General features: G+C 41.4%; 2 protein-coding genes across 5 annotated transcripts in view; one reads left to right on the top strand and one right to left on the bottom strand.

The window, feature by feature from the left end:
* The window catches only part of ANKDD1B (ankyrin repeat and death domain containing 1B), a 28,287-nt gene extending 8,414 nt beyond the window's left edge, over positions 1-19,873 (top strand). The window contains exons 6-15 of one of the 2 annotated variants that reach the window (XM_065662142.1): positions 1,053-1,151; positions 2,747-2,845; positions 4,650-4,748; positions 5,658-5,756; positions 7,340-7,438; positions 9,988-10,086; positions 13,952-14,047; positions 16,463-16,661; positions 17,377-17,508; positions 17,853-19,873. In XM_065662142.1, the coding sequence (XP_065518214.1) occupies positions 1,053-1,151; positions 2,747-2,845; positions 4,650-4,748; positions 5,658-5,756; positions 7,340-7,438; positions 9,988-10,086; positions 13,952-14,047; positions 16,463-16,661; positions 17,377-17,508; positions 17,853-17,911 (1,080 nt within the window). In that variant the 3' untranslated portion in view covers positions 17,912-19,873. Of the gene's footprint in view, positions 1-1,052; positions 1,152-2,746; positions 2,846-4,649; positions 4,749-5,657; positions 5,757-7,339; positions 7,439-9,987; positions 10,087-13,951; positions 14,048-16,462; positions 16,693-17,376; positions 17,509-17,852 lie in introns of those variants that run through there. The other variant, XM_065662144.1, reaches the window with a different exon arrangement.
* The window catches only part of POC5 (POC5 centriolar protein), a 30,275-nt gene continuing 22,663 nt past the window's right edge, over positions 19,230-26,841 (bottom strand). For 2 of the 3 annotated variants that reach the window (XM_065662147.1, XM_065662145.1), the window contains exons 8-11: positions 23,310-23,386; positions 22,353-22,466; positions 21,335-21,511; positions 19,230-19,671 (exon numbers count right to left, since the gene is read on the bottom strand). In XM_065662147.1, the coding sequence (XP_065518219.1) occupies positions 19,522-19,671; positions 21,335-21,511; positions 22,353-22,466; positions 23,310-23,386 (518 nt within the window). In that variant the 3' untranslated portion in view covers positions 19,230-19,521. Of the gene's footprint in view, positions 20,040-21,334; positions 21,512-22,352; positions 22,467-23,309; positions 23,387-26,841 lie in introns of all 3 variants that reach the window. The other variant, XM_065662146.1, reaches the window with a different exon arrangement.

Genomic DNA, 26,841 nt, shown 5'->3' on the forward strand with positions numbered 1-26,841 from the left:
ACATGGGAATATTTCACCAACATAGAACATAAAACTATGTGTAGCCATTCAACAGAAGTGCACCAGCTCTTTCACAGTGCCAGGGCATTGTCTTCACCAGGTTTTCTGTGGTTTAAGTTTTCCTTCCCACAGCTTAGGGATCTTGCTTTGAAGGCTTACTTAGCTAAGTAGGGTATTTTTTCTTTATATGAGGAAATCTATTCTTGCAGGATCTCTCAATAACAGAACAAAGGCTCCCTATATTTTTTTTAAGACTTGAATTGTGTTGACCCAATGGTGCAAAATTCTGATTTTTTTCCACATAAGACAGGGCACAGAGTTAATTTAACAAAAGAAACCTTTGAGGCCTAGGCCTTGGGAAAAGAAAGGTGAGGAAGAATCTTCTTTATGTTGAGGTTATTTCATAATTATCTATTAGTTGCTTGCATTTTTTCTGAGACATTTGATATAGGCCACTATAAGGTAGTGAAGCCATCTATCTATTTGATTAGATGGCCCCACTGTCTGACCAGTGGTATGGTTTTATGTCAGGATAACTTTCTGCAGTTGAGCTGTAAACAGCTGGAAGAATTTTTGTTAGTTTAACCACCACCAAAACCCCCACAATGTAGAGCACTAAATTCAGGCCTCCTGGATAAAACATCCAAGATACGGTTGTTCTGGTCTGCGCTTGCAGAATTCAGATCATGTTATGCCATGGAAATGAATCTTGCAACTTCTTCACCGCCTGTTTCTGAGCATCCTCAGACTTTTAATGACACAGCTCTTCTGATAAATATTTTCATACTGAGAATAATTAAGTATTTTTAGCACATTTTCTACCTTGTTACCATTTCTGAACAGTTTTCAAATGTTTTCTTCAGTGCATGTAAGATGTGTAGTCTGGCTTTTCACACTAAATATTGCAATTTTTTAAAATTCTTACTCTTGTGTACATCTACTTTTTTAATCTATTTAATCATATATAATTTTAATGCACATATGCATGCCATGTATCTAGTAGTATCTGAAAGCAAGTATATTTAAAATGACACTGTTTCTTTGTTTTCTAGAAAGGTAAAAAGCCATTCCTTCTGGCATCTGAAAAAGGCCATGTTGACATGATAAACAATTTGATTACTCTGAAGCTGTTTACGTCTGAAAAAGATAAGGTAAAGGCTTCTTTTTCACAGAGGTACAACTAAATATATGCTTATGAAAGATTACTTCATTTCAGTGTAGTTATTATGCAATCAAGTATTGTGGATAAGCTATACAGATGTGCTGGTAATGATATTCATTGGACCAACAAACACCAAGGATGATGATTCTTCAGTAATTAAGGGAAGGCAGTGGGACTTCTTGTCTTACTGCCATAAGACTTTTCCATACGCATTAGTAATTCATATAAAGTAAGACCAGCATATGCTGTCTGTTGGGAGAAGTGGGAAGGTCTGGTAATTAAGGTGTTAGCCTCTGTCCTGGGAGATCATATTTCTGTTTTTCACTCTGCTTGACTGTTTCTTTTATGTCACTGCTAAATCCCAAATGACTAATTTTTTGAAGGTGTTTAAATACGTCAGGATGCAAATAAACACCTATGAGGATTTTTCAGAAGTGTCTTAATTCTTCAATTTGATTGACTTTGCTTCTGACACTGCATTTTAAAGTATCTAAATGTCTTTCAAAGTTTCCTTACTCAATATACGTGGATTGAGCAAGTTGGTATTTCTCCGCATCTGAGGCATTGCAAGGATAAAAGACATTAAAACTGTGAAATGGACAGATACTGCATTAATAGAACCATATAAGCAAGCACCCAGTAAGTGATGGTGTTTTTCTTGGTATTCTGGTAGTAGTTTAAAAGCTGCAGTGTAACCCAGAGCTCTACATGCTAAGGAGTTTATCAGTAGATGTTAGAAGACAGTGTTGTCCCAGACATCTAGCAGGCTGGAGGTATAAACAGCAATGATGGGAGGCAAACGCTGTGATCCTATAAAGTAGATAAGAACCCAGGGCAGAAATTTATCTCCTAAAAGCCATCACAGTCTATCTATAACCACTAAGAAGGACTTCCTCTGCCCTCCACCCGCATCCCCCCACAAGCTGTTAACAGAAAGCTGTTCTGAACTCTGATTTCTCTGATGTTTAGGATGCTTTGAAATTGCAGCTTCAGGGTTCTTTTAGCCAGTTTGATACTCTTTCTTATTCCAGCATGGTCTTTTAGCTCAAATTATAATGCTCTTCCTGAACTTGCTCTTTGGTTTTATTTGTTTGCTGGAGTGTGAGGGTTTTTTTTCTTAATTAGCTAGTGAGAAATTGTATTGATGGTGAAGTAGATTGAAGATTGCTGTGTTGGCATCAAAGGCACTACAAGTTTCTATATACTTACCTAGGTTTTGGCCATTAATCTTTAAATCAGTGATCTTTGGGGCTTGGTGTTATTCCCATCATTGTAGAAACAGTACCCAAAGTTTTCTTTTGATTCATTCTTGAGGAGGTAGAATTTCAGGTCTTTTCCGTGGGCATACGCTACAGTTTTCACAATATGAGACAACTAGCTACACCAGCAGGATCATGTCTGCATGCACATGAAAAGGCTCCTTTCATTTTAGTCTTAATCTTGGAATATGCTTCTCCTTGTATGTAAAAGAGAGATGTATGTAATAACCAAAAGGCTTTGTATTGCATTTATTTGATGCTTTAACTTCATTCTTATGACTTCATTTTTGTTTCATAATGTACTATTTGATGTTTCAATTTCAAGGAGGGAAACACAGCATTGCATCTAGCAGCCAAAAATGGTCACAGTGAAGTTGTAAAAATTCTGCTCGAACAGTGGGTGGAAATAAATGACCTCAATGAGGTAAGGGCACAGTATTTACTGAAATACATAGAGATTTGAAAGATCAACTGAAATAAATAAATAAATAAATTTTGCACTGAGAAGATTTCAATGGCTCTGCTGCTTTTCTTTGCATCCTGTTTTCTTGTACCTCCTCTGATAAATTCAGCTCCTTTAACTCCTTCACTGTCTCTTTTCCTGTGCCTTACTCCTCACATAATGGCTTCCCCTCCATCCCGCATGCCCTCGCACAACTACTGGTAGAAAGAAGCAGAGGAGGGCCTAACCTCCACCTTGCTTCCTGTTATCCAGCATTTCTGGCCATGTAATCCCATTCCTTTTACCATATCTGATGCTTCTCAGGCTGTTCACTGAGGGAGTTCATTGTTCACAGCCAGCACATACCATCACGGACACATTGGCAAAGAGATCTCAGGTTTGTACCTTGATTATCTGATCTCAGTTGACTGCACAGAACTGGCAGCAGACACTGCCTACCCACTTCTTCTTTCCTAGATCAGCGTCAGTGAGCTCAGCTCAGCCAGCACATTCATAAATTGCACAGTATCTGTGAAAATTGTATCCCTGATCTGGTGCACTCATGAGCTTAATTTTTGAGACCTAAAGTAGGGGTGAAGGAGGGAAATACATACTAACTACTCAACTTGGCTTTCCTGCTTTGCAAAGAGTCCTTATGTCTTCTGGTTCTCCTACGGGGCAGCTGGAATAAACTAGGCAAGTTAATTCGTTTTGCTGCAGCTGGTATGCCCAATGCCAGAACTTGCCACATAGCTGGTAGTCTGTTTTGCTGGCCCAGCTCACAAAATGAATGCCCACTCCTACCCACAGCCCTCCTCTCCCTTAATCAGCAACAGATTCATGGGTCGATGGGTTCTCATCCAACATGTATGTATTTCCAGCTATGCAAGCTCTGAGGGACAGGAATTCCTTTGAAATGTGAAGCCCTGCTGTTTCCAAGCCATATCTAACAATGTTGCTTCTGCACTCAAACTTGTACTTCTTGTGTCTCTATCTTGCCCTGGCTAGTGGTGTGACCTTCCTGTCCAGCTGAAGATGTTCTGGTCCATGCATAAACAGGTCTTTTGTCTCATCATGAGCAAACCACTACATTAAGTTTACCAGAATAATGGTGGCAGGAGTTCTAGCAAAGAAGAACCAGGATTTATTGATGCTTCTGTGAATGCTGACATGAGTAACTTTCAGTAAAGCTTTGTGTATTTTAGGAGTTGAGAAGCAGTGATTAGATCATTGTTCAGCTGATATAACTTCTCTTAGAGATTCACTGTGGAAACTTGGAGACTCTTTAGGAGTGAGAAGATTTGAAATAAATATGCAACAGGATTATTTCTGTTAAAAGCACATCATATAACTAGCACTGGAGTTAGGAATTCATCAGAAATCCATGGCATTGGAGTGACAAAAATTGGTTCTGATGGTATGTGCTAGTGTGCTAACAGTGTTGCCTGAAGTTGAACAGCAGAAATTGCTACCTGTTGTCTGTGCTTCTGTGCTTGTTGCTTGCAATCTTCTTTCATAAGAGTGTGATTAATATTTATGGAATTGCTGTCTGTATCATAAACCTCACCAGACATCTGTCCGCATAAATATCATCTGCCACTTAAGTATTGGTGAGTTCCTATTTCATTTAAGTGTTAATTTAGGAGCATTCAGATTGTGTTCTTGTGTGAACATCTCCCCTTTTCTGTTGAGCTGGATGCGTTCTATTGAGCTAACCTGTTACGTGTCACAGCCTTGCACTCACATGTCTTAAATTGGAACAGACGTTTTCTCTCTCTTGGTCTAGAATGGAGAAACTCCATTTTACTTGTCTGTTGAAGGAGGCCATGAAAAATGTGCTGAGCTCTTGCTGGAAGCAGGGAGTGACATCAATGCTCTAACTCAAGTATGTACACAATATCCCACTAGCACACAGGTACTGGGACATCCTGGCCTGTGGGAAGGACCTTCTCTTTTCTGTGTGTGCTAACAGTATCTTTGCTCTGCTTATTTTTATGAAATGGTAAAAAAAGAAATTAATTAATAAAGTAGAATTGGGGATGTAAAGAGTGCTAACAGAATAAAACTGATGTGGAAGAAATATAGCATAGATTTATTTGGTGGAGTACTGTGGTGGAAATTTTTTATTTAGTGTACATACAACAGTAAAACATATGACTAGGAAATGTAATCAGCTAGGGCTGAAAATCCTCCTTTTTGGCAGCATATATGACTGAACTGATGGCAAACCTGTTCTCCACATCTGGTTCCTGGACTTTAGTCCAGCTCACATCTGTTGAATGGTGCTAGGTTGCCTGCCTGCTGTGAGAAGTTTATGATTCCAGCAGACTGAGGGCTTGTTTGTTTTAGCAGAAGTAACTGAAAATTTTCTACTGGTTTATTTTTTAAAGTTTGTTAATGTGACTGTGCTTGCTTGTTAAAGGTCAAACCGATGTAACAGATGAGGAGACAAGTTGGCATTGTTGTTGTCCATGGCACAGATAAATCTGCTGGCAATGCTGATTCATCAGTTTCTTAAAAGACATTGAGAAGGACTATAGAGTACTGTTGGTTTTAGCATGTTTGTTGTCTTAGAATAAAAATGGGAAGTTCCTTCAGTGTTTACAAAACCACCATCATGCTAACTGCTGATCCACTTTGGTTTATACAATTTTGTCAAAGGGAGTTTTTTGGGGGTGTGGGATAATTAATAACACAAATTTAAGTGAAATATTATCCTATATTGATAGCTCTCTTTAACTGTTCTTCCAGCAACAAAAACACAAGTTTTTGTTATCTCTACCATTTGTTTCAGAACAATAGCAGTGCTTTGCAGGTTGCAATTCAGAATGGACATCTATCCTTGGTTACTTTTCTTATTGATAAGAATATTGACCTGGGTCCTAAATCTGAGGTGAGTGCGTATCAGTCTAACTATTCTGTTGTTCAGCCTGTCCTGTCTTTTAAGACCTTCTTTGGGAATTTAGACAGCTGAAGGAGATTGACTAGTTCTTTAATTTTTTACTATACATGTTATTATGTGGTTTGTGGATGTTGGTTAGCAATATCTATGGAGCAAAACACAAGGTCCTTTTGCACAAACCCAGTGAGCACTTGGGCAGACTGGTGTAGTGCAGTGTAGAGGTGGCCAGGCTAAGCCAAGGACCAGGCATTAGGAGGAGTGAAGTACCCTGCTTGAACTACGCAGCAGTGACGCAGGCCTCCCTGTGTGCCATGGGCAGAGTTAACGCTTTTAACTGATTATGAGTGACGATAAATACAAGGTAAATAAACCCTTCAGTGCTTTTGCCCTCTACACTCAAAGCATATGCCTTCAAAATCTGCCACTGTTCTTAGGGGTTTAGAAAGAAAGAGGTATTTCTAGTATCAAAATCTTGTCTCAATTAAGATGTTACAGTTTTTGTTACATCTGAGATTTTTTGCATATAGGAAATTAGTTTCTGCTTCTATGATACAGGATGAAAACAGCACCTGGGCTTTGTGACTTAAGCCACGATCACTGGCCTGTTGTGTAATGTTATCAAGGAAGAAGAATTCATGATGTGCTTGCAATTATTTACTTGAAGATGAGGTAGCTGGTGTGCTGCCTGTTCTCTTTGGCTTTCTGGAGCAGAAGCAACTCATAAAATTGTAACTTTAATTTTGGAAACATTTCCAGAGCAGCATTACATAAAAGCTTGCTTTACTTTTCCATATCCCTGAAGAAATGGCTGTGGTTTATAAAGACACTCATGAACAGGTGTCTGGCACCCATCAATGGCACTAGTATGGGATTATTTTTAGCTGTGTTTAACAAGAGACTGACAACTCACAGGTTCAACATACAAAGTGATCTTGCCCATCTAATGGCTGGATTGTGACTGGTGGTGTGTCTGTGCCTCAGTTATTTTAATAGTAATCTCTCAAAGAAAATAAAACCAAATTAATTTCTTTCTAGCTGTAACTTGCTTTGTATAAATATGATAGCAAGTTGGTTTCATATGAAGAATATTTCCAGCAGCAGTATCTTAACAAGAGTTTATTCTCGGAAAGTAGATTTTGACATCTGTTTACCAGCAGAGAATAAGCCTGCCTCCAGCCTATTCAACTGAGGGCAAACCCAGTTTTCTGGGGGAACAGAAACACTGTCCTAAGTTCTCTATGGTCAGCCAAGGGTAGCAGCATATCCAGGGTATGAATACATCAGAGGAGTACCTTGCTGTGTTCCTAAGTGGTGACACACTGATACTCAGTCTGTGGACTCAACATTTCCAAGTTCCTCAGTTAGTGTTTGTTTACCTGCTGCTGAGCCGTTGCAGGAGCAGGCTACCCTGTATGGCATAGCTCTGCATCTCAAGGTGTGTTTTCTGCAGTCTGGAATGTCTGCTAGAGCATATCGCCTTTCCAAGGGGTGGATTTTAATGAAAACCTCTTTCTTGTTTAAATGGACCTCTAATAATATACCAAGGATAATAGTCTACTATTTTCCCTCCACAGCAGAAGAATTCCCCTCTCCATTTAGCAGTCATCAATAACCACCTACCGGTAGTAAAAAGCCTCTTGGATGCCAATCATGATATAAACTCCTTAAATCACGTAAGAAAAGCTGAGAATTTATACAACTTCACTGCTAACAAGGAGATTATGTGGATTTTGCCTGAAATATATTGTATTTTTTTTCCTCCTGAGCTCAGGGTACAAAAAAATAGGAAGGAAGAGGCAGTTCCCTCCTTATCTTTTTGCTTGTGTGCATATGTATTAGTCACTGGTACATCCTGTGCTAGTATTGTTTCTGCAAGATAAAGATAGCAAAATGCTATATACCCAGAAAATATTTGTGTTGATTGTTCAAGTATTACAGTTCATGTGTAATAACTGACAGAATTGTCTCAACAGCACTGATCTCAGACGGAAACCCAGTACAGAGGGTCACTTGGCTGGGATGGAGTTAATTTTTTAATAGCAACCCATAGTGTGCCGTGTTTCAGATTTGTGACCAAAACACTGCTGGTAAGGCAGAGAGTTTCAGCTATCACTGAACTGTGCTTGTGCAGCACCAAGGTCTTCTCTGTTTCGCACTGCTTCTCCCTGGGCATAGGCTGGGGTTGAGCAAGAGCCTGGGAGGAGACACAACCAAGCAAATGTCCAGAGCTGCTCCTCACAACACATCACACTGAAGGATGAGATCACAGCTGTGTGGTGGAATCAGTTGGTGTGTCTGGTGTTAAGTGAAAGGTTTGTGGTTGGAGGTCACCCAGGGACACTGACATCTGCTTTCTCCACCTTTACCAGGATCTTTTTGTTTCTGCTTGGTACCAGCAGTCTTTGGAGGCCTAGCTGGCTGTTGCCCAGTTCACTGAGTGCAAATGCAAGGTAGTTCCTCAAAGAAGGTACTGTAAACCAGCAAGACAAGTAGACTATCGTAGAAGAAGGTATCCAGTATTTGAGGGAGTTAATGGTGGTGAAGGTGGTCTACAGCAACCTAGGCAACAACCAGGCCTCCAAAGATCTGAATGACATCCAGGTATCATGACCAATAGCAGAAGTTTGCACAACGTGGATATTGTACGTCGGTGCTCTGGCCACAATGGACTGGGCAGACATTGAGACACCAGCTGTGTAGAGACCAGCCTGCCAGCTGTCCCCCTTCAAAGCGAATCTCTTCCCCTCCCCATCAGCCCTACATCTCAGCTGTGGGAAGGCTGTCCCACCAGGTCTCCCGAGTCCCACACTGGGGACTGTGGCTCCCTGTTGGTGAAACACACCCTGGAGTCCCACATGTCGGATGGGGATGCTCCCCACAATAGTAACAAGGAGTAGTTTTTGAGAATTCTGTAGTTTGCCTCTTCTTATTGATCATTTTATTGCTAAAGATTAATTTGTACACATTTTAGTAGCAGACAGAGGCTGTAGTTAGTGGATAGAGTCAAGTATGACAATAAGCTCTTCTATCACATAAAATACAGAATTTTGTTCTTGAGCACATGGTTTATAACTATTCCATGCTTTGTCCCTAGCATGTCTGAAGTTACATACATTAGCTGCACACATATCTCTAAATTACTGCAGCAAAGAAAGTAGGGTGTATTGCAGTGGGAAATTTATGAGGTCATGTGTCAGTGTGTATTCCCAAAAGAGCTGATGAGAGACTCCAAGGCAGAACCCCGAGGCTGGTGTTTCTTCATGTCTAAGATGCTGGTGTTTGACTCTGCATACTTTAAGTCAAGGTTTAAAGAACCAAAGTTTTCTAATCAGACCTGCAGAATGTGGACTTGCAACATCAGAGAGGTGCAGGTACAAAACCTCCCACCTAAAAGGATGCTGTGTCACATGAAGCATGCTACGGGACATGTCCAGAAGATATGCAGGGCTTCCACAAATGAGAACATATCTTATTTGCTGCTGCATTACACCCACAGATGGGTGGAATTCCTAATATTCTGCAGAAGGATAAATAAATAGGTTTCATTTACGTGCATGCAGTTTTGTAGTGACTACACAGCCCTCATTTCAGACCTAAAGATTAGACTTGAAGCTGAATGCCCCTTTAGCTGTAATTCTTGTTAATAATTTAGTTTTGTTTAATCCTTCATTTTTTTTTATTTTTCCCCTTTTTAGAGTGTGCGTGTGTGGTTTAAGGTTCACTGAACCCATTACGGAGCTGATAGACTTCCACTACATATCATCATTTTGTGGCAGTGCTGGCTAACAAACCCTGCTGTAGTGTTGAAAGTTATGGATGTCCAGTTGTCTTTGTATGAATTTCAGCTGGGAAGAGGTTACTCGAGAGGGTAGTATGGGTGGGGGTTGGCAGCTGCATGAAGCACTCTGTCCAAAACACCTTGTTTTAAGAGGGAAGAGAGAGAGCTTGTTAAATTACAGTGTATTACCGGGGCATGACAGTGTCTTTTTCCTGAGCCAGCTGGAACTCCTGCCTGGTTTTTCTGCAGAGATCCCAGATGCTGTCTTGTTTGTCTGGAACAAAACTGGCAGGTAGATCACTCAGAAGTTAAATGATTTCATCCTGTTCAGTGTTTTCCTTCCAAGGCCATTTCATGTGAATCTTCTCCAGATTTAGATTATGAGCACTCTATTTCTACGAGAGAATTTGGCTTACTGTATTTATTTGGTGTCATTAATTACAGAGGCGGGAAACCCCACTACATCTGGCAGCTGATCTTGGCAACGTGGAGCTGGTGGAAGTGCTGCTGAAGGCAGGCTGCGATCTCAGGGCTGTGGATAAGGTAGATTGCATTCCCCACATGTGCAAGGACATTGTGATTTTATGTTTTGTTTTACAACCTTCTTCCCAGAGATGCAGAGAGCACTTACTGGCAGTTCTCTTTCTTAGGTAAAGCTGCTAGCTGTTACAAAGGAAGTCTCCTTTTTATATTGCCTTACACAGCTTGCAGAGGTCTGAAATGGTTTTAGTGAAGAGCTTCCAAGCTCCACAGTTTGAAGGGTAAACCCTGCTGCCAGAGACCTCTGCTGGAAAAAAGGACTAGGCTTACAGAGTGGAAAACAGCCTGTGGCTGTTGTAACTGTGTCCCTGCAGGGTTCATTGCCAGGAGAGGCAGAGGTACTGCCAGCTTCACTAACTGCAGCGATGGCGAGTTTCCCTTTACCACTCTGGGCCACCGGGAAATGATGGTGCTGTGTCCTTGAGAAGACATCCCAGGTCTGCTCAAGTGGGTGCTTAGACCTGTTGCTGATGTTCAGCCTGGAAAGACAGGGGCAGGAATGGCTGGAAGAAGTGCCAAACCAAAGAGCCTCTGCCAATATGCTTTTGAAGGGACAAAGTACCAAATAACAGCTTTTACAAATTCTGCTAAATTATTGCAAGGCTGAGCTTCCCCTTCTTATACTGTTAGCACTATACTGATTTTCTGTATAACTGGATTGACAGATTTGGTGTTTATCATGCTGCATTGTTAAACCTTAACAGTTATGCCTTAACAGTTAAGCCTTCCCATTAAGAGTTGTACCTACACTAGCTGGAGAGCTGCAGTTCTCATGTGGGCTAACCCAGAATGAAATCTTGTCTACTTTAGTTAATGCCTTTGCCATGGGAAAATTGTTTCCACCTAGTCATATCCAAAGGCAGGCACATAAAATTACTTCTTACTGCCTGTTTTGATCTTAAGCATCTCAAGCCTTTGGGCTGGGTAGTGCTTCAGTATTACAGCAAGCTGACATTGTTCAGCGTATGTCATGAGAAGGTGGTTCTGAGCCAGCACAAGTTCTGTCATCTTTCTGCTCCGGTTTTATTTCTATGAGTAGGTTGTCCCTCACCCATTTGCTGGTTGACCCCTGAGGCCATGCCACCACTGGGAACATTTGAAAGTTCAGCTCTCTTTGAACCAAATTGCTGCTGAGGTGCCAAAAATGTTCCCATCCCCACTGAACAGCAGGCAGGAAAAGTGGAGCCAGCTTCAAATTGCACAGTTTTCCTGGCCTGCATGCCCTGGCAGCAAGAGTTCTCAGATCTCCAGAGCATGTCATGCATCTGCATGAGTCATGAGCTGTTATGGCTCAGGAAATGCTCCCTTGGGAGCTCTTCCTTCCTCCCTCCCATCTGCAGAGATAATGGTTGTTGGTTGTCATTGATAGTGCAGAGACTTATGCACACAATCTGGTGTGCAAGACTGCCATGCCATGTGTGCAGTAGAATGCCAGCAGTGTCTGCACTAGCACAGGAGGCCAGAAACAACCCCTCTTCCCATCCCCTTCACCGCCCTGTGCAGAGGACTTTCCAGGGCTCGGTCCCAAAGTGCTCTTGTGGTCTCTGGACTCTTCACATACAAAGTTTGTCTGTGCTATAAAAATTTTATGAAAGGTAAATTCTTTGGATTCCAATGTGATGCTTTTCTAAAAACAGGCTAATTAGAATGATCTTGAGCAAAGCCTGGAGCTAGAACTCAAAAGGGAACCTTGTAATTGCTACAAAGATGAAATGCCTCATAATTTACTTACTGAACCTGTTAATTAAGGGCTTGGCTTCTTTTAGGTCTAATTTTCTAAAATGCCTATCACTTGATATGAGGAGAATAACCGGAATGCTTAAATCTGAGGCAGTCCCACTAGTGCAAATTCACTGAAAAAAGACAATTGCAGAGAGAAGTGGGCAGCTGCATCTAGAATTAAAGCAATGGCTTTTAATTCCTTTGACTGCCTGTACTACTTGAAAAACATCTGTTTCCTGAAACATTCAGTGTCCTCACTTCAGTTGTCACAAGAACAGAATTCCCACACTTTTCATTCCTTCTATGAAGCTGGGGAACTGATGGACAGGGGTAGAGCAGTTAATGTCGTTTACCTGGACTGGTGTAAAGCGTTCGACACTGTCCCACATGACATCCTTGTCTCTAAATTGGAGAGACATCAATTTGATGGATGGACCACTCGGTGGATAAAGAACTGGCTGGATGGCCACACACAAAGAGTTGTGGTCAATGGCTCAATGTCCAGCTGGAGACCAGTAACCAGTGGCGTCCCTCAGGCACTGGTCTTGGGACGGTTCTTGTTCAACATATTTATCATCAGCAGTCTTGCACACCAGACTGTGTGCACAAATCTCTGCACTATCAATGACAACCAATAACTGTTATCTCTGCAGATGGGAGGGAGGAAGGAAGAGCTCCAAAGGGAGCCTTTCCTGAGCCATAAAAGCTCATGACTCATGCAGATGCATGACATGCTCTGGAGATCTAAGGACTCTTTCTGCCGATGGCACCAAGCTGTGTGGTCCGGTTGATACGCTGGAGGGAAGGGATGCCATCCAGAGGGACCCTGACACATTTGTGAGGTGGGCTGATGCCAACCTTATGAAGTTCAACCATGATAAGTGCAAGGTCCTACACCTGGGTCGGAGCAATCCCAGGCACAGCTACAGACTGGGCAGAGAAGAGATTCAGAGCAGCCCTGTAGAGAAGGACTTGGGGGTGCTGGTCGATGAGAAAATGAACATGAGCCGGCTGCAGTGTGTGCTCGCAGCCCAGAAAGCCAACCGTATCCTGGGCTGCATCAAAAGGAGCGTGACCAGCAGGTCAAAGGAGGTGATCCTGCCCCTCTGCTCTGCTCTTGTGAGACCTCACCTGGAGTATTGTGTGCAGTTCTGGTGTCCTCAACATAAAAAGGACATGGAACTGCTGGAACAAGTCCAGAGGAGGGCCACGAGGATGATCAGGGGACTGGAGCACCTCCTGTATGAAGACAGGCTAAGAAAGTTGGGGCTGTTCAGCCTGGAGAAGAGAAGGCTGCGTGGAGACCTCATAGCAGCCTTCCAGTATCTGATGGGGCCTGTAGGGATGCTGGAGAGGGACTCTTCATTAGGGACTGTAGTGGTAGGACAAGGGGTAATGGGTTAAAACTTAAACAGGGGAAGTTTAGATTGGATATAAGGAGGAAGTTCTTTACTGTCAGGGTGGGGAGGCACTCGACTGGGCTCCCTAAGGAAGTTGTGAATGCTCCATCCCTGGCAGTGTTCAAGGCCGGATTGGACAGAGCCTTGGGTGGGATGGTTTAGTGTGAGGTGTCCCTGCCCATGGCAGGGGGGTTGGAACTTGATGATCTTAAGGTCCTTTCCAGCCCTAACTATTTTATGATTCTATGAGTCTGTAAGCCAGTTTCTCTTACCATCTGAAACAAGACAGGTTTGCCCTAAAAGCTGGAGGTTTCCAACCTTGCTAGCCTACCCATCTGAAATGCAAGTCTAATCATAACATGGGAACAGACTCCGTGTGTAGTATTCTCAGCCTGTAGGTGCCTGGGCTTGCAGCAGGCACTTGGAAGCAGTGACTGGGGAGCCACAAGCTGGTATGAAGTACACAGCAGTCTGAGTGCAGAACGTTTCTGAGAGCAGCTGTACCTCAACAGAAATTCTGTAGGGGTAGTTCAATGCAGGAAAATATTGACCACTCTGGGCCAGGGGATACAGTTCCTGCAAAGCACAGAACTTTGACAGTAGCTACCCTGAAGCCATAAAACTGTAGCAATACATTTTCTTGAGGAGAAGGGATATGGCTCTGTAATCAAACCTCCTGTTTTTTCTATCATATACTTATCCTAAATATAAGAGATAATGTTCTGATTCACTGTTTCTGCTTTCAGCATGGAAAAACTGCACTAGCTGTGGCATCCAGGAGCAATCATGCTCTCATTGTAGATATGATCATTAAAGCAGAAAGGTATTATGCCATGAAACAGGTAAGAGACGCTTTTCATTACACTGAGGAGAACACTAAGGCAGTACAGCCGATTCTGATCATGAAGCACCTTTTGCCTGAGGTGATTCCTTTTGGCAAGCTGCAAGACTGGTCTTGATAAATTGGTTTCTGTGGGCTCCATGTCATGATTTTGACACAATACAGTTTAAAAGCCCTAAGCTTTCTCAGCTTCTCCTTTTGTTTGGAGACAGGTCCTGGTGAAGCAGTATAAGACATCTCCTGTAGTACCCACCCTAAAACCTGCAAGAAAGAAGATGCTGACACAATTTATCTAATGTCAAGCAAGTAAATCTGTGAGCTCTAGAGCTAGCAAACCAGCGCAAAAGGACTAGCGAAAGGAATGCACTTAACTGTCAGCTCTTGTGCTTTATTGCTGAGCTGCCACACAAATATCTAACTTCATTATCACTCCTTCTTACTGCCAGGGAGTGTTTGTTGTACCAGGTTAGCCAAGTGCTTCCCACACTTGGGTGGTATAAGCATATGGATCCTGGGCGAGTGCCAGCACATGAATTAGCCATTTTTACTACCCCACTTCATCCCTATGTGCCCAAATCTGTGATACTTCATGTTACAGGCCATTGTGCTGGTAAATCACCAATCTAGATTAATTATAATGAAAACCACATCCATGAACTCCTTGTGTTGTGCATATTTGATTTGCACCAGTTCAGCTGGAGTTGTCAGGTACGTGATTGTTTCTTTTGGCTTAAAAGGGGAGTTAGAAGTAATCTCTCACCAAAGAAGACATGACAAGTCTGACAGCAGTGAGCCCTTAATGCTCCTCTCAGCACTGTTTACTGAATTGCCTGAGGAGTTGCCCAAGCAGATGGTCTTCCTCAAGAGCTCCACAGGTGTTGGGAACAGAAACAAAAGTGTTCGGAATATGATGTCGCTCAGGTGGCTTTACCATATAAGAAACTAGAGTGTTTTGAACCATTATTTTGAGAACTTTTTGTTACACTGAGCTGAGTTACCATCTGTGACAAGGCATTAGTTACAAAAGGAAATGTCACGTTGCTGTGAGGAAGTGCACAAGATACTAATGTGTGGGAGTGCCTTGTTCTCTCCATTTGCCCTTTTTTCTGTTTGTTTGCCTGTAGGTTTTTTGCTGGTTTTGTTTTTCTAAACCTCAGAGGTTTTCCAAACCCTCTCTGAACCAGGGAGAGCCTGAAGCTGCCTGGTAGAATGCCCTGACCCTCACCTTGCATGTATAGGGAAGCATGCAATAAAGTCTGCACTAGAAAAATGGAATCAAACATACATGAAAAAGCTTAGTTACTGAACTAAGATTATTTTTTTCTTGCAAGATTCTCATAAGGTTAGTAAACAACCCTGTGGTATTTTTCTGAATTTTATCTGGAATGGAGTATTTCATGCTTAGCACTTTAAAATATGGCGTGCTGCCATTTCCTTTTTCGCTTAGTAGCCGCTCTGTAATCCCATACCAACTTCCTGAAGACATTTTTCACTTTGGAGACTGATCTGAAACAAGACTAGCATGTAAACTAAAAGAAATACAAGCATGTAAACTAAAAGAAATACAAAAGTAGTTTGAGCTTACCTACACTAGGAAAGAGGCTTTCCACTGGGCACTGCTCAGCTAAGGCTGAAATCACTGCTAGGTTTTAAATGTCGCTTTTGCAGAGATGCCCAAACAAGAAGCAATCCCTTCACTCCTGTATCATGCATATGGTAGCAACACCACTTTTCATTTGGAGGGTGCTTGTGGTTTTGTTTTCTATCTAATTTTGCTTATGCCGGCAATAAAACTAGATCCAGTTTCAAACCACATGTGCTTACCAGTGCTTGGACACTTTGCTGAATGGGGCTCCACACACTAAACCCAATGGCTTCATGCTGTCACCACATGACCTGGTAGACCCCACTTCAGTCGAGCTGAGCTAATGGGCAGAGGCAGAACAGTCTGAGCAGCATCATGCTGATGGTGCCTAGCCTCTTCTCAAGAAGTCAATACTTCTAGAAGCAAGAAAAAAGACTAAGAGCTGCGCTTGAAACCCAACCATGTTCAAAACATGGCATATGAAGTAGACAGAGCCAATGAGCACAGCAGTACTGGCACAGGACTTGCTGTTACTTGCTATCGTGTAACAAGTGCCAGAGAAAGGAAGTGGTTTATTTTGAATATAACTTAATATGACATAGCAACAGACACAGCGGGATTCATTTCCGTTATATTACTTAGGCTGTAATAACATCATCCACGCTGACACATCTTCCGAACAGCTTGACTAGCCAAACACAGCTCCTTTACCTGCACTGAACAAATCACTTGTCAGCAACGACTTGTGGCTGTAGAGGACATCATGTTCACTGCTCTCTAAGTGAAGTTCCCAGCTTCATTACAACATTTATCATCTGCTTTCTCCTTCAGGAACATCTAGTTCACAGTGATGATGGCCCAGACTTCAGCTTGTCCTTCAAACAAGATCATAGTACACAGACCAAGCAGATCCGTTCTTCCCTTTGGAATCTAGCATATAACCAGTTAAACCCCCAGGAATGGAAAAAACTGGCCCTGTTCTGGAAGTTCACGGGTGAACAAATTAGAGCTATTGAAGAACAATGGACAGGTAACAATATCTGAATGGTCAGACAGAATAGGTAAGCTATAAAAACCACAAAGCAGAGTGGCTTTTTAAACTACATGAGTATCAGATTCACAACAGCCATACTGCTCTCACTCAAATAATGCAAAAGAGCAGTGAGTGGGTACAAGCTTTGTCCCTGGTTCCTGGGTGGTGGTGATGTAGAAGTACAGGCCACTTTTGTTCTCCCTCTTCACCTGAAGGAATCCTCATCTTTAGAAATCAAAACCAGAAACAGTGAGTGGCATGGAAGGGTCTTGCAGGTCATGCTGCAAGTGAGGACCTGGGAAAAAACCTTGTGACACAGAAGACCTTGTTCATGCCCTGTCTTGAGAGCTGCCATAAACCAGCACTTTTTGGTTTCAGGCCCCTCAAGTGCTGGGAAAGCCATACTTGTACAGCATGCATTGTACTTGCTTACTACTACTCCACAATATACTCCACACTTTCAGGAAAAATGAAAGGAAAAAATCATATTAAGATATATTAGCTTTTCCCTCCCTTTACTGTAGCCTTAGAAAAAAACTGTAATTTGTTTGTTTTTACAACTTTGTAATCCTCAGTCATCATTTTCCTTCTGGGCGAGAAAGGAAATAGTTAAATCAGTAGGTTTTAAAACCTCTTGGAACTCTAAGTACAAAAGCACAAAATATCCTGTTCCCAGCATATGGAACAGAAAAATGCTTTGTGTATTGCATAGGGAAAAAAAGTTACAAGGAACATGGAAATAGAATGTTGCTCATCTGGTTACATGGTATGCTGCTGGCTCGTCAGAATCCTGTTAAGCACATATACGAGGATCTGGTGGAAGCAGGATTTCAGCCTTTAGCTGGTAAGTTGTTAGAGACCACCTTACACTGTCCTCTGCCAGGCTGCAGCGCAGTGCAGAGGCGCCTGCTGCTGGGAAGGTGTAACTGTGACAGAGCTGGAGGACAGCCTTCCTTTCTAGGACTATGCTCTTCCTGGGCCGGGGCGGGGGGGGGGGCGGGGGGGCGGGGTGGACATTCCTTGAGTAAGAGCATTTAAGCAAGACTTGTGATTTCTAAAGGAAGGCAAAGAAACTTTGCTTCCCTCCTTTGTACTGCAAGTGAATGTGATTGCCTAGTCCTTAGTTAAGTTAGTCTGACCTTGTGAAATGCAGAGCATGTCAAGTAAGTGACTTCTCTTACTTTACAGAGAACATCAGAGCTGCAAGTAGCACTGGCATGGACTTGAGAAAATGTGCTATTTCATGAGTTCATCAGTAAAACACGGCATATCTGATGGATTTACATGCCAGACAGAAGGTGACTTCCAAATACAAACAGTATCTTTTCTGGAAACAAAAACCTATTTTGAAGTTGTATGACTTTTTCCAAGCTAGAAGAACTTGCACTCCTGAAATATTGGTTAGTTCTCTCATAAGCTGGCTATACAAGGATTTAAAGAATTAAGAGTGAATGGCTATTACTATAGTGATAAGCAAGAACCACACTCCTCTGTTTCCCCCCCCGAGGTTCTGCACCTGGCTTATAACATTGATACACTAATTCTGTATTGGAACTGCAAATTAAGCTATTTTGTTTGACATGATATGTAAATGAGATGTTTTCTACCTGAATAAAATTAATAGGTGAAAATTATGTGTATAAATCAACACTTCCAGAAATAGGCTGGCACCTGGCCTCATTTGGGATTCAGGTCTTGCTAGGATTATAGTGTTCCTGTCAGAAGAGGGCTTTTCTCTTGTTTAAATAGAGCTATGATTAGGACAAGTCTTCCTTCTTCAGAATTTAATTTATGTAGTGAAAATACACAACAATATCATATTTAAATCCATGGGAGGATGGCCTATCATGGCATAACCTTGAATACATACTCAAAAAAGAGTATTTTATATTTAATAGTTAATACATCTAGAAATTATTTACCTATTTCTTGTTCACGTCTTGAATTAAGACTTGGTAGTGTCTTGCTGAACATGTTTAAAGGTTCCCTCTTTACTGAATATATTTCATATCTGAAAAAGTATATAGCATGTCTCTCTTTGTAGTCTTCTCTAACGAAATAGCATTAGTTTTATCACGTAATGGAAGAATTTAATTGCCTTGTCTGTGTGTATATAGCTAGCAATATTTTGTACTGAATCTTACTGTTTGTACTAAAAAGATCACAATTTGTGTCTTAGTCTGAAATGTTACGCCTAACTGCCCTCCTGTGTGCAGCCTGTTTTGATGTAGCTGCAGAGCATCACAGAATATGAAGCACAGACTGGTATTAGAGATCTCAGATCAGAAATTCTTAGATCCTGACAAGTATGCATCAAGTTCTGACACATTAGCTTGGAAAATGGGAATGTTTATTAGTCTGATGGACTTGGTATCTCACCTGGCCTAAGTTGCACCCTGGATATGAAGTATACCACCTTCATTTAAGTATGCTGTTGTAGGATATCATTAAAATGCACATCAACTACACTTAGTTGCACTGGCAACTAAAAAAAGCATGTGTAAGAAAAATAAATTTAATTTTCACTTCAAAATATATGTTAGTAACATTAGGACTGAACAGAGATTCAGACAAAAAAAAACATTTATCCTTTATTTAAAAGTGTGCAAAAGATACCTTAAATAGAAACTGTTTATCTCAATAAAAGTTCTCAAATAGTTTGGAGGTAGAACAACATTTCAAGTTCTTTTATCCCCTCCAGATGCTTACTGTAAAAGCACTTTTACTTTAAAAAGTATTTTTTAGAAAAGGATAAAAACATGATGCATATTTCAGGCCTTGATACATCAGATCTGAAAAGACTGGAAAGAGGTTTAAATTGTACCTTGATAAAAACCCCCACCAGTGAGAAAGTTACTCAGTCAACAACTTTTATTGACTGAACACTGGTATGAGTTTGGCCCTGAAGCATTTGCCCAACTTGTCCCACAGGTATCACAGTGGTTGAGCCAGAAGAATGGAGCACAGTTCGAGGATATTTAGCAGCAGTGGCTTGAGATATGGTTTGCTGAAAAGTAATCACATACATCAAAACATTTAACAGTACAAAGAATTCCACCTTATAATAGCTCTAAGTGAGCTGTAGTTCAAACAGAAAGATTCACAATGCAGCAAACTGAAATACACTTAATGAGTAATCTTTTTCTTCCTCATCTGTAATATACTTTTTAGAATATAAAATGCTAATAAAATGCTAAACATTCAGTTAACTAAGTGCCTGAGCTTTTATCACTTCAATCTTATTTCAAAGTTGATTGGTTTGGTTTTTTACCAAATTGTTCAGAATTTTCCTCTGTAGTGCTAATTTAATTATGCCAACTTTCCTTTTGAAGTTCAGTATTTGCTATGAGGAAGTCTCTGAAAGGTCTCTGGTCTCTGAAAGGAAAAGGTTTGCATTTATTTAACAATAAATTTTCTCCCCCCAAAAAGCTAACTACCTTACTGCAATAAACAGCAGTAATTCTGCTTTTAATCAAGGTAAACTCTCTCCCCTTGTCAAAATAATTCAAGAGAAATACTTCAATCTGATTGACCTCCACTTAGGCATTTCTTTGCAGAAAGACCACATGGAATATCTCTCTGGGACTGTCACATTTGTTACATTTTTAGAAGTCAGTTTTTGGTACAGCAGTTCAGGTACTTCACTCGTCACACTAGTCACACTGTTTGAATTCGGAAATTGTTCCTAGTGAAAGAATTCTCACACCAAACCTCTAACCCCTAAGGGCATAACATTTAAATATGAATTTCTGCTTAGGAGCCCAACTTCTTGAAAACTATATGCAGTCTGTTACAGGGCCCTGATTTACTAGGGAAATGAGCGAAAACAGAATATTCCTCTCACAGTTACCAGTGACTCCAGCTCATATTAAGGGACCTGATGTAAATCTGCTTCTTCTGGCAGTATTGCTGAAGAGAAACTGGACTTTCAGATAACACAGAAAACTAAGATCCTACTTTGCAGGTTAAAATATATAAAAAACAGTCAACTGTTTCATATACCTCCAGTTGAAAACATTTTCTGCTTAGATTGGTCTAAAAGTGTTGTGATTGCCAGGTCATACAGGCCACTGTTTACAATCTTCCTGTACGCTGATCTCATATCCTATTAATGCACTTATTTCAGTGTTTTCTTCAGGATAAATAGGCAGAGTAGGACTCAAAACACAACAAGCAGCAGGCTTGATGAATCCGATTGCCTCTGGACAACGGGTTTAATTTCCCCTCCCCCAGTACACTTAGCCTGATCTATAGCCTGTCAGACTAATCTATATCTCTGCCACCTCTGGTTCAGTCACTCTTCCTGCCATACACCACGAAGCTTGTCTTTAAAGTGTAGTTGCATGGTGATGACACCAAACACTGCTGTACCAGCTGACCACTTCTACAAAGAGGAAGACTCATGGAAGAGCTGGGCAAGAAAGAGACAGCCAATGCTGCTACTGTGAAATAATTACTATAGAAACAAAACAAATACATTAAAATGGCAATACTGACTTCCTCTATTCACCTGTGCCTTCTACCCAGACCAAAGATAGCACTGTTTATTACTTTGAACAGGCCTCCAGCCTAAGCTTTGTCTAATACCACTTTAAAATGGTTATTTTTCTTTAAACTACTACCAGGTGTGAGGTATTAAGGCCACTGTTACAAGCATAATTCTGACTTACCTGAGTGACTGGGTGATGTTTTTCAACAATGACTGAACTAATGGGCGGAGCAACTCCCATCACTGCTAAACTACCACAGATTCTGGCTTTTTGTCCCATATCAGCTCGACCCGTGATTCGAGCGGTGATTGTTCTTCCTGCTTTCTGTTGAGCAGATGTTATTACTTTTGCCATGGGCTAGAAATAAATGAAGTATTGGTTGGTAAAAATCTAAACATGTTTGCAATGCTGTAATATGTCTGCTTAGTTTTATCAGTTACATGCCTAAACAGAACATAGGAAGTTGCAAGTAAGTCAGTTATGTTATACAGGACTGAATTTGCTCCACCTAGTCACAACCTGGTTTACTCCATCTTTTTCCACCTTAAGTATGATAGCGTTTTAAGCTGTCCTGAGGGAAGTAAGGCTAATTTGATAAAACTCAAACAGTATGGATAGCATAGGTTTGCTCACTGGCTGCATACTCAATTGACAGCTGCAGGCACTTCCACCATCCTGGACAGACTTTCTAGCAGTGACACAGCAGACACAGAACAGCTTCCAAGCAGTAAAATGTTGCATCTTTCTCTGACAGCGTGTAGCAAAGTGTATCAGATGGGAAAAAGAAAGGAAGGCAATGGAGAAGATAATGTACAAAATAAAAAAGACAGTTCGGCAACAAATATGGAACAGAGAATGAGAAAGATATTCCAAAGAGCATGATACTAAAGCAAAGCATACTCTTTCTGTAGCAAAATGGTATCAAGCAAAGCACTAATTTGTTCTTGTGCTATATGTAGGTGTGCATGCACACCTCCCCTCCCCACTGCAAAAATCATTTAGAATTGCTCCTAACATAAACAGGTTTCTGTAACATTAATGAACATTTTCAAGGTAGTGTCTTCACACAGCTATGTAAACCCAGCTACATATGCAGTTTCCTCAACTACATACTTGCGTTGCTCTGAAAAATGTGAAATAATGATACCCAAACTAGTATTCTGCCTTAGAAACCAAAAAGTTACTTTTAGCATGTTACCAGTTTTTGAGTTGATGCTACACCAGACCCTCCAGCTGTGCTAGTGATGATTACTGGAGAATCCGAATCCAGCCTTGTTTGAGAAGTGCTTGCATGACCCAGGTGGGCAGAAAACTGTGAATGAAACCAGAGTTTACAAAGAAGAAGTACAACTTTCTACAAAATATAATTTTACTCTTTAGACGGTCAGTTTTTGACTATTCAAATTACTCTTTTCAGTCTAACTTCTTTGCAGATATTTTCTCTAGTTTCACTGTTTTTTGGCTAATTTAAAAATACTTGCCTGAAAAATATGGAAACAGTGTGAATAACATTTAATAATATTAGAAAGAAAAATCAGGAAAGAGGCAAGTGCATCTTCTCTGCTCTAACCTGTATTCTAGTCTGAAACTGTTTTATGGTGGCAATATGTTCAGGATGACTCCAGGGCAGGTCCAAAACATCCAAGCTACTGGGTAATGATCTTGTTAAGCTGACATGACAGGACAATAAGCTGAGTTCTCTGAGTGCCTATGTATGTTATACTTAAAATAAAGCTTCAAGTCAGCCAGTTTTTCTTCTTTTCAGGTTATTATATTAAGCTTTTTTTGGGTTTTTTTTGAAGGAAAACAACCCACAACACAAAACACCAAAAAAACCCCAACCAAAATTTTTAACATCTTCTTTCAAGAATTTTAAAGAGCAAATTCTACTTATTATAGTGACCTTGCCTTCATTAGTTTTATATATTTTCAATAAAATAAAAAGCAGAGCGTAACAAAAGAATAGCAAACGACAGCCGCTGTGCCCCAATCACTCCATTTATACAATACAGTCTGAACATACTCATAGGTTTCTTTTCACATTTAGACTGTTTTCAAATTCCTTGCATTCCTGGGCTCCTATTCGTAATGTTCCAACTGAAGAAGTTAGATTTTGTCACTAGCAAATATAGTTCTGTTGCAGCTACACACTTACCATGTCTTCCATCTGAAGAGTATTTCCTGGTGGAGGTGGTGGTGAGGGCAGATTGTATTGTGAAGCAGGTATTCTTCCTGTAACAATGGTACCGTTATCATTTCTCCTATTTCCTACATCTGTTATTAGAAACACAAAGTAATGGGACCAGCACATAATCTAACAAACCCTAAGGGTGGAGGGGAAGGGAAGAAGTCAAATCAGAGTAAAATTCTAATATTCTCTGGGACTTCTGTACAATCTAATTAAAAGGATTGGCCTGTTCATCTGGGGGCAGGGGGTGTGTGCATAAAAATATATAAACATTCCTGTATTCGACCTTTCTCAGATGCTTGGAAGTAATATTTTTCAGGGGCTTGTTTATGTGTTATGCCTCAACATACCTTTGACACGTGTCACGTACTTGTAGTGCAAAGAACTGAGTTTCTCTGTACTGCCTGACAATATTAAATTCAGTGTAAAAGAACTGCTCTTATATTAAAAGCCTAAAACCCAGTTCAGGTAGAAAATAGCAAACCACAGAATGGCCACACCAGACTTCTGTGAGGGCATAACATCCTTAAGGGGGATCACTGTTAGTAAAATAAAGGGTTAACTTTCTGAGAATGTACTGCCATTTCAAGGGGCCAAAACCCATGCTTAGCAGCATCTCATTTCCACATATATGGCTGGACACTGGGCACATCCTGTCTGTAGGGCTGGGACCACCTATGAGTGCCCTTTAGCTCTCATCTTCCCCCAGCAGCTGGGTAAACCTGTGCTGGTGCAAAATCCATCCAGGATTCTTTTGTTTTGCAATGCAGACATCCTGGGGAGGTCAGATCTGTAGACCTAAGCCCTGTATCTTTTCCAAACAGTTTCAATCTTTTCCTTTAGAATGCAAACTTCCTTAAAGGAAGTCAAGAGAGGTATTCACTCTCCAGTTTCTTAAGCAGATGACCTTATCTGCAGTTTCAGGCCAAGGAAACTTTGCTCATTTCAGGGACTTGAGTGACACCATGTGGTAGTTGTGGTTTTTTCTTCTCTTGAAGTGAGCAGGAAAAATGCAAGATTCAAATTGGTACACAAGGATTTAAAGAGTGAAAGTATGCTAGGATACACATTTTGTATGTACATATGTATGTACACTCACATTAAGCTTATGCATAGACAGAAACAATGCATCGTTATGGACAAATCAGATCTGATCTATGTTATTTAAAAATGCAGTGTCAGTTTTTTGAAGAAAAAATTATATTTCTTGTAGGTTCAATGTTCCTTTAAATACACAAAGAGATTAAAAATAATCTTACTATAATAGTAATTTTTAAAAATTTAAGTAATTTGTCAGCCTATCAGCCAGATAGATTTTAGATCATCAACGTTGACTCCAAATGTTATGGACCCATTAAGGTCGCAATACTTGTACAATATCAATAATCTACACTATAATGTATATAATAGGTATGTTATCTGTATATTGCATGTATATTAAATGTACATATTAATAAACTACTAATAATAAACAGGTAAAGGGATCAAATTCTGCTTTTTTTTCCCAATGACCGTAAGGTGGCATTGCAGTGTTCATTTCCATATATAACCACTAACTCTGACACATGGAAGTTTTAATGTTCTAGTCTTGTAATCTGTGGACATTTCACAATAATCATCTAATCTGATGTTTTAAGTACTGTTTTGTTATACCTAAGGAAGACTGAAAATAAGTGGTTGTTAACTAACCTCACTGAATCCACTGTCTGGCTGCAGCAAGAAAGGCAGTGTGTCTGGAGTAGGGGAGAAGGTGGTAGGAGAGGCAGTGGATGAAGACGGCCCACAACAGAGGACCGTGACAGGACAACAGAGACCAGACCATGAGATGCTATGAAGCTTGATGAGGACTACACTGACCACAGGAAATTAAAGAGCTTGATGCTTCACACCCAGAAAGTTAGGTATAGGCACACCAGTGTTGTCCAGTATAGCAAAATCTCCAGGCATTTGCCTGTGTAGCGTATCAGCTCCTGCTTCATAGCTCATGTGGTTCGGCCCATGAAACCCTGGGGTTAGATGTGGCAGCTTTAAAGCTCAGTTTTCTTTATTTCCTTCCTACTTACCCTCTTCTTTACAGGTTTACAGAAACAATGCTTTCCTATTTCACACTACTCAGTCACCCATCATTATTAGGGAGACCACAGTCTGTTGCACAGTTTTAGAACACAATAAACAAAGAAATCGAATCATAGAATAGTTAGGGTTGAAAAGGACCTCAAGATCATCTAGTTCCAACCCCCCTGCCACAGGCAGGGACACCTCACACTAAACCATGTCACCCAAGGCTTTATCCAACCTGGCCTTGAACACCGCCAGGGATGGAGCATTCACAACCCCCCTGGGCAACCCATTCCAGTGTCTCACCACCCTAACAGGAAAGAATTTCTTCCTTATATCCAATCTAAATTTCCCCTGTTTAAGTTTTAATCCATTACCCCTTGTCCTGTCACTACAGTCCCTGACAAAGAGTCCCTCCCCAGCATCCCTATAGGCCCCCTTCAGGTACTGGAATGCTGCTAGGAGATCCCTACACAGCCTTCTCTTCTCCAGGCTGAACAGCCCCAACTTTCTCAGCCTGTCTTCATACGGGAGGTGCTCCAGTCCCCTGATCATCCTCGTGGCCCTCCTCTGGACTTGTTCCAGCAGTTCCATGTCCTTTTTATGTTGAGGACACCAGAACTGCACACAATACTCCAGGTGAGGTCTCACAAGAGCAGAGTAGAGGGGCAGGATCACCTCCTTCGACCTGCTGGTCACGCTACTTTTGATGCAGCCCAGGATACGGTTGGCTTTCTGGGCTGTGAGCGCATACTGCAGCCGGCTCATGTTCATTTTCTCATTGACCAACACCCCCAAGTCCTTCTCTGCAGGGCCGCTCTGAATCTCTTCTCTGCCCAACCTGTAGCTGTGCCTGGGATTGCTCTGACCCAGGTGTAGGACCTTGCACTTGGCATGGTTGAACTTTATAAGGTTGGCATCAGCCCACCTCACAAGCGTGTCGAGGTCCCTCTGGATGGCATCCTTTCCCTCCAGCGTATCAACCGGACCACACACCTTGGTGTCATCGGCAAACTTGCTGAAGGCGCACTCAGTCCCACTGTCCATGTCAGCAATGAAAACAAGACTGGTCCCAGCACCGATCCCTGAGGGACACCACTCGTTACTGGTCTCCAGCTGGACATTGAGCCATTGACCACAACTCTTTGTGTGCGGCCATCCAGCCAGTTCTTTATCCACCGAGTGGTCCGTCCATCAAATTGATGTCCCTCCAATTTAGAGACAAGGATGTCATGAGGGACAGTGTCAAACGCTTTGCACAGTTCCAGGTAGATGACATCAACTGCTCTACCCCTGTCCATCAGTTCTGTAGCCCCATCATAGAAGGCCATCAAATTGGTCCGGCAGGATTTCCCCTTAGTGAAGCCATGCTGGCTGTCACCAAGCACCTTGTTCTTTTTCATGTGCCTTAGCATGCCTTCCAGGAGAATGTGCTCCAAGA

Source organism: Lathamus discolor, chromosome Z (assembly GCF_037157495.1).
Source record: "Lathamus discolor isolate bLatDis1 chromosome Z, bLatDis1.hap1, whole genome shotgun sequence".
Taxonomy (NCBI): domain Eukaryota; kingdom Metazoa; phylum Chordata; class Aves; order Psittaciformes; family Psittacidae; genus Lathamus; species Lathamus discolor.